A 15,238-nucleotide genomic window follows, 5' to 3' on the forward strand; every position below is an offset into this window, starting at 1 on the left:
AGTTTTGAACGAAACACATTTCCTTGGGAACGTAAGGAAATTGTTGTGTAAGGAAATTTCATTGCTCCTGCTGGTTGTAACAGTTGTTTTGTGCTTTACAGGAGTCTGTCGGACATGCGAGCCGAGTGTACGGTGGCTGGCCGTCGTCTTCATACAGCCTGTGTGAATCTGGAGGATAGCATCAGCCAGCCTTGTTCCCCCGCTAGCAGCGGAGTATCAGCACTAGAGAATCAACTAAGAGACAAGCTGAGAGAGGCTATGCAGCTGCAGGCCCGCTTTGATGCAGAGAAAGTAGAACTTAACTCCAGGTACAACATGTCTGTCTGTTTACGCACACGTCCCATTCATTTTTCACCAATGATATACAATTGTCATCATGCTTGAGCAGCATGCTGTAATAAACATGTACGGTATTGGCAGCTGAGGCTAAATTATCGTATTCAAAGGATTTCGCAGTGTCATAAATTTCAGCACATATCCCAATGCTTTGAATTGAAGTATTGATGTCCTGAACTCACATCTCCTAGATGACTCATTGCGCATTGTCCTGAGTGCTGACACACAGGGAAGGTCAGCATGGATTGCCTCATCTATCCAACTTATGTGGCATGCCAAAACCAGAGAGAAAAAGTCTCTCTTTATTTGCTGTTCAGTATCCACTATTTTTCTTCAATTACTTGTATAATGTGTCAGTGGTCTATGACACTTTCTTTTGAGAGCGGATCCATGGATCTGACAGTGCAGGAATGGGGTCTTCTGATGAATGGAATCATTGCTGCTTCTCTCCTCTACATCTTTTCATCAGTGACAGTTTTATAATGGAGAGAGCAGAGATCACTCTCCATTTTGATATATGAACTTTTAGCTGAGCTTTATTACAGAGAGAAGAAAGGGCCATAAACAAATGAGGATCAAATAAGTGCACTATAGAATGTTTGATCATTTTGCCTCAACCGAGTTAATGTTACACACATGCACATTTTTTTTTTAATATATATTGTGATAGTATGTGTGTTCATGTTCAGAACCTCATACTTAAAGTCGGTGCCTATTTCAACTTGCAGAGTAGAACACCGAATAAGGGTGTGCTATTTTTCATAAAGGAATAGTACACACATTTATTTATTTTTTATTCTATCATAATTTACACACCCTCATGTCACTGCAAACCTAGTGTATATGACTTTCTCTCTATTGTGGAACACAAAAGGAGAAATTATTAAGACTTGTGATGATCTTTATTTTCCACACAATTACAGTGAATGTGAGCTGATGCTTTGAACCTTAAATAAAAAATAACAAGAATTGAATTCTGAAGCTAGATAGACAAAACAGACAAACATTTAAGTTGTTATTCACTGATGATCTTCCCTTCCTGTGAGCTAAACAATAGCAACCGGATCTTTGAGAATCATATCAGTCTGATTTGTCAACTAATATCTCAGCCCAGTTTTGTGAACCAGATCAATGGATAAATTAAAACAGTTCAATATTGAATTGGACATTGCTACTTATCACATAAATGTTTCAAAGAGAGCTTTTATTGATGCCAAGATTTTTAGAGAATGATGGCCTAATTTCAGTCTGTTCCTCACAAATCTTTCATATGACTTCAGAAGACTTGGAACATTGCAGAAGACTTGGAACACTGCAAACAAGTCATATGATCCATCCATATCTAGCTGCTATATATGTGTTAGCCATTCACAATGTCAGAGATGGTTAACTCTCTAGAGAGAACCGCTTTATTTATTAATTTATTAAGATGGATTGTATTTATCTATTTGCTATGCTAAACATGACATGATCTATACATATATGTTTTGTTTGTTTTATTATTTATATTTAATGCTTTAGGAACACTGTGATACACAGTCATGCTAATAAAGCTTTGATCCAATTTTATGATACTTTAATATTATGATATGCAAAGATTAACATGCATATCTGTGCAGAATCCTGGAATTGGGTGAAATGGTGAAGCAGCTTCGAGCACAGAACAGTGACAAGGAGAGCAATCTGGCAGCACTGCGGAGCAGCTTGGACAGGATGGTGAGCAGTGATACTGTAGAATAATGGTGTTGCTAGAATCATTAATTGGGAAGGATAGTCTTGATAAACTCTATCACTTCCTTAATTGTCTGGATGCAGTTGTCTTGTCTGGTGTGTGTCATGGCTGTTCAAGAAACTGCACTTTGACCTGAATGCTTTTCTGCACAGGAAATAAATCGGTCCGAAGACAGAACCGAGAGGGATGCCTTGCGCAGCGAGATCAGCAGTCTGCAACAGATACTCCACAACATTAATCAGGTTTACTGAACGTGATTATGATATTTTGGACCAGATGTACTTAAAATGACAAGAGTTATAGATATTAGTGTAAATCAAGAGAAACATAATGCAGAGGGGCTGCTTGAAAAGGGTAATGGATTTTGAAATCAAATCAAATCTTGTGGTAACTACATTCATTAATGATAAAACATTGTGATATTTCAAAAATATTTATTCATCTCTTGTTTTCTCTGTTAGGTGGTTTGTGGAGAGGGTTCCTCAGAGTCATCAAGAGAGGAGCACCACTCTGTTTCAGCAGGATCTATTTCCTCTTCTCAACGAGACGGCATTCTGATAGCAGTGCAGAGAGCCCTCTTACAGCGCCAGGCACAAAATCAGGTTTGCAAACCTCCTGTACACCATCCTTAAATGACACAGGTTTCAACACCCCTAAGTCATGGATAAAAGGGGAAATATATATATCTTTTGTTTTTTAAGCAAACCAACTAGCCCAATATAGCAACATTGGCTCAACCAATGGTTTGGGTTTGTGGCAGGACTGTTTGTTTTCTGGAAACATATTTTCTGTTTTCTGCCGCTAGTGGTACAGAAATAACACACTTTAAATATGAAAACTAAATATAGTTTCATAACATCATTAGGTCGCTAATTGTCTCTCTCTAATAGTTTACTCTGCTATCACAAAGAGTGTGTAATTTCAGTACACAACTAAATGACAACATCTATCCACCCAAAGGAGCTGCAAGCACGTCTGGAAGCTTCCCAAGAGCAGGTTGCCACCTTGCGAGATCAGCTACATGTGGGGGAAGATGAAACCAGAAGCCTGGAACAAAGAATACGAGAACTGCAGCAAGAGAACCAACTATTGGAGAGAGCTGAGGAGGACAGCACAAGAGATGCCCAGAGATACCGCACCTCACTGGGCATAGTAACCAGGTAGAGTCTGCTACTGATTGAATTAGGCACGTTAATAAAGGATGGCATTGTTCAATGCCAAGGTAACCTGCACAAAAGAGTTTCTAACTGAACATTGTACCCTCTACTTTTACATCAGTATTTTTCTATAGAGCTGTTTAGTCATGACATCATTTTGTAGGCCAATTCAGAAAGCTAATTAATAGATGTCTGTTTGTATTATATTTACATGCATTTCCATTTGATATCAAATGTAAATTCATGTACCAGTTACACTTAATGTTGTCACATTTTCATGGTTAAATAAACATTACATTAAAAAAGAGAAACCAAATAAAAATCTATTTTATATTAACTATACTCATCAAGTTTTAAATTTATTCCAAAATAATAACTAAACACAATAACAGTTTAAACAATATATTTTATTTGTGAACTGATGTTCAGCTGTTTTTTTTAATAGTCAACTTACTGTCATCAGCCATCAAGCTTAATTTCACCAAGCTGATTGCTCTCTAAAAAAAAACCCAGTGTCATCATGGTTTTTTGGCCATTTCATGTGTGCTTTTGATGTGACATAAAGCAGTTATATCTAAGTGGCTGAGTTGTTTACTTATTAATTAGTCTTCCCATTAACGCCATCATTTTGTTCATTCAGACCAATCATATCCAATCATATCCAATCATATCCAATCATAGTTTGATTGAGGCATTGCCTCCTCTCACGTGAATTTCCCCCATCCATTCTTATTTACCTGTTAAAACTCAATGGGCTCAGGGGAGGCAAGAGAGACTTGGACTTCCATTGTAATTTTACCTGCTGGTCTTGCTGTTGGACAGTGTTCCTTTGGAAAAACGAGTGACTTATACAATTTTTAATGTTACATTTTAACATATTAGATAATATTTGCATTGTTTTGTTTTTTTTGTAATATGGATTATTTTCTCATCCAATTTTTTAAGGAGGCACTGCCTCCTTTGCCTCCTTGGAGGAAACGCTTCTGCAACAGAGGTTCATGATTTATGATTCTCATTCATCAAGCATTCAAACTCACATCTTTTTAGTAGTTGTAGTACAAATTTAGTGGAACCCAAATTTAGTCTAAATTTAGAGGCTCAAACTAATGCGTATAGCCCAAAGGCTTTAAATTTGGTAGGGACAATAGGGACATGTCTCTACCAATATCAAACAACTACTGCATTTTCCATAACAATAATTTTGATCAAACAAACAATTACAATATATCCATATATAGCCACTGGTGTCCATCAATATCTTATGGGTTTTATTGTTTTATTTAACTTTTAACCAGGAAAAGTCTCATTGAGATAAATCTTTTTTTTTTTTTTTAAGAACTTTTTTCAGTTGCTGAAAACTGTTTTTATGTCCCCTCCAGTGTCAAAATCAAACCTACATCCTTGAACCGCTACATACCCCACCACAACTGTCCCTTTCTTTCTCCCTTCCTAGTGAAAAAGGAGAGTTTGAGAGGCAGTTCTTAGCCCTGAAGCAGCAAATGGAATGCGCACAATCAGAACAGGAAGGTTTGCGAAGCTCCTCTCTGGATGTTCAGAGGCAGAGAGACCTCCTCAGGCAGCAGAGGGAGGACCTGGAGAGGCAGCTGGCTCGAGAGCGCACTGAATCTGAGAGGGGGTACGGCATTGCGAAACCTTAAACCCCTTGACTTCCTTCTTGGCCCTTGTTTATTTCCCTGTCCTATTGTTTACAGTCAGTATCACTAGCACATGTTGTCCTTAAAGTAGCCTTGAATCAAGACAGAATAGTATTTTTTTTTACAAAATCCATTAAACATTAAGATGCATAATGCATTTATTTTACTGGTTAGGTCAAAGGTAACAACCTGTTATTATGTACTGTATATGGATAAGAATGGTTTTGGATGTGATATTTAACCTCAAGTCTTTTTTTTTTTACTGCTCAGATGAGGAAACGTCTTTGAGGAGTGTGTTTATTGAAGGATATCTGCTTGTATATGTTTGTGTACACGAGTATGTGCATATACCTATGCGTTTACATTAATATTATGTTTTGTTTGTGTGTACAGTTTGTCCTGAGGCTGATTTGGTTGTTCTGCAATAGTGTGCTTAGGTTTCCATTTGTTTTTGTGCTGTCTTGCCTGTATCTACAGATCGAAAAGTGTGTATTTATGTCTTGACAATTTGTGTGAATTGTTTTGAACAGACGACACACTCTGGAGCAGTTGGAGATGAGACACTCAGATGTGCGTAAAGAGCTGGTCACATTAAAGGAAGCTCTGAGTCAGCTGACTTTACAGAAAGAGGTTCTAGAGGACGAAAAGAGCAGTCTCGCACAGGCTCTCTCTAGGGTACTGCTCTACACATTCACACAAAATGCACATTCACTAACCTGCCCACTTCCTCACTCATCCATTTACTCCCACTCATTCGTTCCATCACACTCACTCTCACCTGCTCACTTATTAATTCACTCACTCCATCACTTTTTCATACACTCACACATTTTCATTTTTCCAACACTGTCACTCACTAACATATTCTCTCAAAACGCTCATTCACTCCATTTTTTCACTGTCACTCCATAACACATTCTCTTCAACCACTCATTCATTAACTCCCTTCCTCACTCATTCACTTATTTATTCACATACTGTATTTACATCATTAATTAATTTTTCCATTCACATATTCACTCATTCATTCATCTTAACAACACCTGATCTAAGTCTGTATAAAACTGTTCTCACCTCCATGTTCCTACAGTGAATTACATCCAGTCATAAAACTGTTTACCCAGTTTTGCATTATTTATCCATTAAGTAAATACAGAGTTTTTTCCCTGTCAAATGTCCAACTCAGTTGTTGAATTACTGGAAACTCAGTTTACTTTGACCTTGGGTGAGTTATTTAGCTCTGCTTATTTGTAGTGGTTTATATTTACCATGTAAAACTGCCTTTGTAAGATTTTTCATCACTTGCTCTGTCTAGCTTACAGTTTTTCCACACTTCCTCAGTTTTGCCACAGGTCATTCTGGGGACAAAATTTAATGGGTGAACTCCAGTACTATTAAACAGCTCTGAAAACATATTTTACCCTGACCGCTGATTACAAAATAAATGCCGGTTACGTGAACTTGGTAGCTAATGATTGTATGTAGCCAAACTTCCCACTGATGTTTGTACTGCCTCCCTATAGGCCGAGGCCCAGAATTCTGAGCAGGAACTGGCGCTCACTAAACTACGAAGTGAAGATGCAGCGCTACAGGACTCCCTGGCCAAGATGGGAGCACTGAGTGAGGGATTGGCTAAAGATAAAGTCGAATTGAACCGTCTTCTCCTACAGGTCAGCATCATGGAACTGGATTGTGTGCATAGAGTCATTATGTTTTTTGTTTTTTTTTACGGCCAACTATAGATTAAGTATTCTATCTTGAATAATCTACTTTTTTTTTATAGTTAACTCATTCAGTTCCTTTCAAGGAAAGAAAATACGATTTGTGCAATTTGTGGGGATGACAGTCATAGTGGAATATATGTGTGCATATAAAACACGGTGGACACATTTTCCTTCCAGCATGTCACGCAATTTTAAATAAATGCTTTTATTATTCTCATGTGTAAGTTGCTTTGGTAAAAGCATCTGCTAAATGAATACATTTAAATGCAACATAAAAGTATTTAAAAAATAATAAACAGATTCTATATTTTATAACTGAATTAAATCGCACATGGCCAAAATCTACACAGGGAAAGTCTAGCCACTTTTCCACCGTCGGGTCGAACGGTTCTAAAAACAGTAATGAACGGTTCCAGTTATATTTCCACTTGAGCCTGTTTCAGCACAGTGCAAATACAAACTGTTCTCGGCCCCCAATTTTCAGCATGGTTGACTAACGGTTCTTAACACGTGTTGAACCGTGATGATAGAATGAGTGTAGTGACATCGCAAACTCAGTATTGGTCACTTGTCATCCCCACAATAGAAAATGAAACTATCCGTACCGGCTTGGCCGGATCAGCATGGGATGGAATTGTTAAGCAAAGAGAACGATTGTGATATTTAATTAATTTTTGCTTATTAGCGTGGTTGAAGTGGACCATCGAAAGGTCGGCAGCAAAGACATTGGTTAATAAAGTGAGATGTATACATAAAGTATATTTGTGTTATTTAACATTTCATTATTTCAGTTTTGCATATTATTCTGAGTTTGCATTTCGCTGTTTTTATTCCTTTTGAGGAATGCTGAATCTGTTTTTCTGCCAGTATGAGTAAATGCCTGCTCACATTTAGTCTAGAATGGCAATAAACATCATGTTTAGTTTACACAGCGACAGCGCACACAACGCCTCTGCACTTCCGATTTCTCTCAACTTGGGTACAAAAGACGTGTCAGTAAATAAATGGGAAAACAAAGTAACTTGCATTACTTATTTGAAAAAGTAACTCATATTTCTTGTAAATTTAAAAAGTAGTGTTACTTTACTAGTCACTTCAAAAAGTAATCTGATTACGTAACTCACATTACTTGTAATGTGTTACCCCCAACACAGCTATTTTGTTTGAGTGGGGAAATCCCCAAAACTGCTTGCCATATTCACATTTAAATTACATATTTCAAATCAGCAGCAAAATGTGACAAACTGTCCCATAAATGACTCTACCAATTGGTGATTGGCTCTTTTATTTAGAAGGCAGGACTTTTACCACCATATTCGTGTTGCACTCTCACATAAAAGTAATATGGGTGAACCGTCTTGGTATAGCTAAAGCCTTTGACACAACCCAACGCAAATTTAATAATTTTCCCATAGACAAGACACAGGTGATAATGAACTAATGATGGTAGATATGGCAACGGATGAGTGGCGGGAAAACAAGACGTGACTAACCAGGCTGAACAGAAACAGTTACAGTACTCCCCCCTCCCGGTAGGCGCGTCCTTGCGCCGTGGAGGGACCAACTGCAGAGGGAGAGAGGGAGTAGGGCGGAGCAGGCAGCCAGGGCGGAGCAGACGGAGGGAGGAGCCATGGTGGAGGTAGGGATGACAACTCCAGGGGGCCGACTGGCAGGGGCAGAGCAGGTGGGAGAGGAGACCAGGGTGGAGCCAGAGAGCCGACAAGCCCAGGCGACGCCGAAGATCCAGCGGGACATTGCAGGGCCACCGGCTCAGGCGACTGAGGTGTAGGCGGGGAAGGGCGCGGTGAAGACAGAGGGAGTGAGGACCAAGGAGGAACTGAAGGGAGTGAGGAGTCCAACTGAGCCGGGGGGACGAAGGGACGAGGCGAAGCCAGAGGAGTGCAGTCCAGAGGTGAGGGAAGGTGGACAAGCGACCAAGGTGGATCCGGGGGGACGAGGAAGCCTGGCGAAACTGGTGCACTGATGGGCCACGGTGGAGCTGAAGGAGGTAAGAGCCAAGGGGACGTCAATGGACTGTTGGGCTGAGGCGGAGTTCTGGTCACGGAGGTCGGAGGCGGAGACCGGGGATCCACCGACCAGGCTGGAGCTGTAGGCTGGCAGACCCACGGCGATTCCACCTCCCAGAAGATGTAGAGAGGAGCAGAGGGGCTGACAGGCAGTGGTGGAAGGGTTGAGAGGTGGTAGATGGGAGGAGATGGGAGAGGGAGGCTGGGTGGGAATTTGGAGACAGACTCGGGGACAGAAGATTCGAGCTTGGCAGGACTGACGTGCAGCTCGGGCTCAGCGGGCATGACGTGAACAGTCTCTGGCTCGGCGGGCATGACGTGATGCACGAGCGCTGGGTTGGACGGGACCAGCGGTAAGGGCTCTGGGCTGGACGGGACCAGCGGTGAAGGGGGCTCTGAAAAAAAGTCAATCAAGTCCACTTCTTCAGGACTTTGGATGGGGACGGAAACAGGAGGCTCTGGACAGGTGGTTGCAGCAGGATGAGACTCTGGGCTCTCGACGACTCCCACAGTGAGGGAGGATCCACATACCCACAAGGTGCGGTTGATGAACTCGAAAAAAGAGAGGTGAACATCTCCCAACAGCAGCATCTGGGGGAGTAGATCATCCATCCCGCTCCAGATCTGTTGTTTGAGAGATTCCTCATCCCAGCTCGCATCATGATAAAGGTTGAGGTAAACCTCCACATAATCTTCCAGCGAGTGACCATTTTGAGATATCCAGTCTTCCACGTTCATTTTAAATTGGTCCGTTCTTCTGTCAGGGTGTGTGCAGGCAGAAGAAGACGAGGAAGGCAGAAGGCTCCAATACAAAGTGTTTACTTACAAATATAACTCAATTGATACAAAATGGCAGAATATACACACACAGGTTGCAACATTACATAGACAAGAACAGACCAAGACTGACTGAACAGAGGGAACTAAATACAGACACTGATGAACACAAACCAGGTGACACAGATGAAAATGATAGACAAGACACAGGTGATGATAATGAACTAATGATGGTAGATATGGCAACGGATGAGTGGTGGGAAAACAAAAGACATGTGACTAACAAGGCTGAACAGAAACACAACAGTTACAATATGTACTTAAAGTTTCGAGTTTTTTGACTAGTTTGAGGGTTGTTGTTTTTTTGTTGTTGAGATTTCTATGGTTGAATGTTATATGTTTTCATAAACAGTTTATTCAAAGTAATATCAAATGAATAGCCTTAAATATATTCCATTAACTGTATCAGTTAATTTGTTTATTTTGACAGCCCTAATTTTTTTCCGATTTATATTTTACATTGGAATGAAAGCTTAATTTGTTTATGGTGTACATTTTGAAACAACTTTTCCTGTGAAGTTGGTTGACAAAGGAAGAGCCTAGTATGGACACTAACATAACATCACATCACAACATATGATGGCGACCTGCAAGGCTGGTCATTTTATCATCATATTTATCATAAAGATATTGTTTTTGATCTATCTGCTTCCAGGCCGAGGCCGAAAAGTCAGAGCTTGGCGAACGAAGGCGGGAGGCAGAGCAAGAGCGAGCGGCAGTCAGAGAGGAGCTAGCTCGACTTCAGCAGGAGCTATTAGACCTGACAGCAGAGAAGCGTGGTCTGGAGGCCTCACACATTCACCTCCAAGAGGCCCGAGTGACCCTAGATGCGGAGTACAACATCCTGCAGAGGGAGAAAAACTCAGCCCTGGAGCAACAAGCCCAGGTCAGCCACTCTCATCCTCACAAAACGAGTGGGCGTGTGCCTCATTACCCAGCATGATTCACAGCTCTCAGCTGTGCTCTGATGGGTCTTGTTGTCACATTAAAAAGCCAAGGGAAGATATTGGACCCATCTGCCATGGTACTCAACACCTTCCTCTAAGAGTTCCAAATATGAATCTTGGCCCAAGTGTGTGTTTTATGAGTGGCAAAGGAATTGAATGGGGGAGGCGAAGGGGATCTTGAGTACAAATGAAGGACAGGAAACCTAGAGAGATAGATATTACAGACAGGCAACATCACAGTGAGAGAGAATGAGTGAGAAAAGCCGTAAATCATAAGCTTGATCTGTCTTCTAGCAGTTTTGCGACAGACAGTGTGGAATTCTCTTTTGTCTACACCTACAGTCATGTTTTACAGAGGTGTCACTATGTTAAAACTGTAGTGTTTTTAAGTTGTCATAAATCACTGGATCTTAATGTCATCTCCATTGTTTACAGTCTTGAAGATATTGTAAGTTATTAGTACAAACATTATTTGCAACATTTCCCTGTTTAACTTGCTGCTTTTTCAGTTGACCTGCTTGGCAGTAAAGTGAACTAAAATTTCCTTTGGTTTGCTAGCAAAACGGTTTAGTGCAGGCTCAGTGGGGAAAGTTTTAACATATCAGGAAAATATTTGGACAGCATGCTGTTCCTAAGTGGTCAGTTACTGGCATAATCCAGGATCTGACATGATTGACAATCCACCAAATTATTAGTCTGGTCTGAGTGATTCATAATCATGACGTTGATTTACTATCAGCCAACGGTGGATTTCCTGTCCATTTCTTCTGAATGGAAATGTTCTTTCTTGTCACAAACAAAAAAGGTATATGTGAACGTTCATATATAAATGCTTCCATGTACATGTGTGTGTTTTGTGTAGGTCAGTAAGCAGAAGCAAGCCATGCAGGAACTATTAAGCGCATGTCGTAGAGAAATGGAGCTGAGCGCTGCCTCGCTGCAGAGGACTTGCAAAGAGAGAGATGAACTGGCAAGAGACAAAGCCAATCTCACAGTGCAACTCACCTCAGAGCAACGTAAATCCAAGGCCCTGGCCCAAGACCTGGCCGCTCTGCGGTGAGTCAATGTGTGTTAGTGTTTTAGTGCAAGTAGGATTTGGTGTATTAATGTGTTTATATGGGCTAAGTGTTTGTATTCATGTTGGAGTTTGAGGTTGGCAGGGAAAGTAAAACTTTGTAAAAATAAAAAGAAAAATTTTGAGTAATTATCAATTGGGCCTTTTCAATCATGTAGCTCTTCCTAGTTTCACTAAGTCTCTTCTGTGAGAGTATCACCGTGAGTTTAAGCCTGTGTGTTTCTGTGTAAATCATCTGCAGAACATCTCATCTGTCTTGAAGGATGTTAGCTAAAGAAACAACCTTTTAAAGATGTTCATTAACTACAATAAACACAACCCATTATTATTATTTTGTATTTTTTTCACCATCTCTTTTGCTTTTTCCATTACTAAGGGTTGACAGAGAGTCTCTAGAGTCAGGCCTGTTGGACAGGCAGGAACTGGCCTCATCGCTAGAGGCCGACCGGGCTAGGCTAGAGGAAGAGAACGCTAGTCTACAGCAGGCTAACGAGACTTTGACGCGTGAGTCTCTCCAGGGAGCCTCTATCCCTCTCTCATTGACTTGGCTGAGCCTACTGGCCATTGGGCCCCAGCTATAGTCCACAAGGGGCCCATATATTTAGCCCAAAACTGGAGAACAGCTGAGGGGTCAGCCGAGGTTCTCTCTAGAGCTTAACAAAGTCCCCTCACAGATAGCATCCACACTGTACTATTTATGTGTTGGTGCTGTCACCATATATCGTGTAATGATGATTCCAAAGAGCATTATATTTTCATGTATCCAGCATGTGAACTCAGTGTGTCCCTAATGTATGTTTTCATTACAAAGCATGTTTCTCCTCTGAGTATACTTGTTCTTCTCTTTGCACAGGTGAGCTGTCTAGTATTCACGGTGAACTAGAGCAGCAAATGTCCCGGGCTTTGCAGGAGAAACAGGCTTTAGAGTTAAAGCTTGCTCTGGCCGAGAGAAACGCACAACAAACCCTCATAACAACACAACAAAGCCATCAGGAACAACTGCATACTGAGCGAAATCGCAAGGTATGTGTATTTGTGAGAGGTGTGAATCTTTGGTTTGACAGCGTATCAGTACAATTTATAATTGAGTTGATTTAGTTCCGTTTTTTCGTACAAATGATTCGTGTTTTAAGTCATATTTGTAGATTGATGCATATTAATCTAGAGTTTCCATGCATTAAGCAAAAAAAAGGTGTCACAGCGAAATATTACCCAACAGTCTATGTGGCATTATCTACCTTATTTTTTTCAATGCATAAGTAAGCTATTTTCTGTGAATATGCGGGACTTCCAATTCATTAGCCACTATTACTGCTGTATGTTAATACCTAAAAGAATAATAAGGTATTGTAAACGGTAAAACAATCTGCGCTACAAACCCAGTGTGTTTACAATAATAAATTAAAATAATATGATAACCGTAACATTTGTTCTTGGTTCTTGGTTTGTTGACATTAGTAAACTACATTAATTAACATGAACTAACAATGAAAAATAAATACATTTTATTAATTTATTAATCTTAGTTAATTTCAACATTTACTAATACGTTATTAAAATCAAAAGTTAACATTATTAAATGGACCCATGAGCTAACGAGCTAACAATGAACAGTTGTATTTTCATTAACTAACATTAACAAAGATTCAGAAATACCGTAACAAATATATTGCTCATTGTTAATGTGAGTACATGCACTTACTAACGTTAACTAATAGGACCTTATTGAAAAATGTTACCATGATAACAAATAACGGTTTGTAACATCAAGCAGCTTAACGGACTGTTTTTGTAAAGCTAAAATAACTGGAAGCAGCTGACACCGGAAGCCTCGCACATTCAAGTTAAAAATGGCTGCACCCGCACTTATGTTAAAAAGTAAGGACTCAGAGGAGGACCGCAAGGGCTTAGGATGGCATTTTGGACAGGGTTATGGAGTGAACTGCTGTACCCAGCAAGCAATACAGCTCAGTATGCATACTGTGTTTATTTCAGACATGTAAAGTGAGAACTGCTGTGTATACAGGACGACGATGCAAAAATGATTTAGTTTTGTCCTTTTTCCATTACAAATATCAAAAATTCTTAAATCAAGATACATTTACTTCAGAAGAAAAATGACTTGATCCTTAAAACAAGAAAAAAATATCTGACAATGAAAAACAATTTCGTTTTCCCTTAAATTAAGTAGATTTTTCTGACCACACTGAACTCATTTTGCAAGTCATTTTGCATCTCAAGTAAATGCATCTTGATTTAAGAATGTTTAGATATTTGTAATGGAAAACACTACAAAAATACTGAGGAAGTGTATCAGTCCATTAGAGAAATTCTGGCAAGAGGAAGCGATTGAAATGCAATAACCCTAAACTGTAAAACTCTCCTGTGGATCAAGAGAGTATTTGGATGCTTATTACACATGCACCTGTCTTGTGTATCTCAGGAGCGCATGCGTGCGGACTTGTGTGCACAGAGGGAGCAGGCAGAGTCGCAGCTGCGGGCTAAGTGCGAGGAGCTGCGCATGCAGAGTCGTGGAGTGCTGCAACAGCTGCAGGAAGAACTGGCCAAACTGCAGCAACACTGTACAGAGTCCCTGCTGCAGGCCGAGAGCCATAAACAGCAGGTGTGTGTGTATCTGTCTCAGTCAAACCTTGACAACTTTCTTTCAATCTGATCAAAAGGCGTGTCTGTAGCCCCAAATAGCCTTAAACCTATCTGCAGCCAGAACATGGGGTAGATGGCATCATTGTAATTTTGTTCCACTGCATTAACTGAGTTGACTGTGCTTGATTGATAGGTTCTGTCTGAGAAGGAGGCAGAGAAGGCTGCTCTTACTGAGCGCATAATCATCCTCGAGCGCGACATAGAGACAGCTGCCCTTGAAAAGGACCGTATGCGTAGAGACTTCCTGAACAAACAGGAGCAGGACAAGGTATAATAAATCCAAATATGTCTGGGGATCATGTTTTGTCCTTATTGGATTAGTGCTGTAAGTTAACACATCAATGAATGAGGTTAAATGTTTAATAGCGTTAATTTTTTAATACATTTTCATAAGTTAACATTAAACTGTTTGCATTCTAAAATCTGTTTGGAGCTGAAGAACCCAAAAACCCTAAGTGGAAGTGTCACACACACTACACTGAAAAATGTTTTGGTGTAGAAACATTTTCACAATTAATTACAAAGAAACATATACCTATACGACAGCAGGTCAGGCCAATGCACCATGACCCGGATGGGAGTAAGGTTTAGGGGGGTGGGTGTAACAGAAGCAAGCTAGTGCGCCTCTTGAGGCCAGGGGAGTGAGGTTTACAAAGTTTTATTTGCTTTAAAGAGAAGTGAATTAACTTGTTACCTACAGAAAAAATATTTTGATCCACTGACAGCCCTAATCTAGATTTTTCACATTATATATTCATTTTTCTCTCTCCTCCTCTCTTTGTAGGACACAGTTTTAGGGTTACAGGCAGAGCTTCAGGACCTGCGGTCTCGTTTCGAGGAGTCTCTGAGTTCCCGTGAAGTTTCGGAACGCAGCTTAAATGACCAGATCAGAGAGCTGTCTATGCAGAGGCAGGAGACTCAGCAAGAGGTCACACAACCCGAGACTTTACATTCACATTCCAGTTGTTCAGTTACAGAATCACATTTATCATCTAGAACACAAGAAAGCTATAGCCCAGGAGAGCAGTAAAATTCTGTTTGTGCCAGTGCCAAATAACCAACGTCATGTGAGTTAGGAGGTGAG

The 15,238-nt window shown here is 40.4% G+C and overlaps 1 protein-coding gene across 1 annotated transcript in view; it reads left to right on the forward strand.

Annotated features, from left to right (window-relative positions):
- crocc2 (ciliary rootlet coiled-coil, rootletin family member 2) overlaps positions 1-15,238 on the forward strand; it is a gene marked incomplete at its 5' end in the record, with an annotated part of 57,289 nt that overhangs the window by 31,474 nt on the left and 10,577 nt on the right. Inside the window, 15 exons of the mRNA XM_084426220.1 lie at positions 102-308; positions 1,956-2,052; positions 2,221-2,310; positions 2,530-2,670; positions 3,029-3,228; positions 4,679-4,861; positions 5,411-5,555; positions 6,404-6,550; positions 10,124-10,354; positions 11,278-11,471; positions 11,867-11,994; positions 12,344-12,513; positions 13,934-14,113; positions 14,288-14,422; positions 14,939-15,082. Coding sequence (XP_084282346.1) covers positions 102-308; positions 1,956-2,052; positions 2,221-2,310; positions 2,530-2,670; positions 3,029-3,228; positions 4,679-4,861; positions 5,411-5,555; positions 6,404-6,550; positions 10,124-10,354; positions 11,278-11,471; positions 11,867-11,994; positions 12,344-12,513; positions 13,934-14,113; positions 14,288-14,422; positions 14,939-15,082 — 2,392 coding nt within the window. The remainder of the gene's footprint in view (positions 1-101; positions 309-1,955; positions 2,053-2,220; positions 2,311-2,529; positions 2,671-3,028; positions 3,229-4,678; positions 4,862-5,410; positions 5,556-6,403; positions 6,551-10,123; positions 10,355-11,277; positions 11,472-11,866; positions 11,995-12,343; positions 12,514-13,933; positions 14,114-14,287; positions 14,423-14,938; positions 15,083-15,238) is intronic.

Source organism: Rutilus rutilus (genome assembly GCF_951802725.1).
Source record: "Rutilus rutilus genome assembly, chromosome: 12".
Lineage (NCBI taxonomy): Eukaryota > Metazoa > Chordata > Actinopteri > Cypriniformes > Leuciscidae > Rutilus > Rutilus rutilus.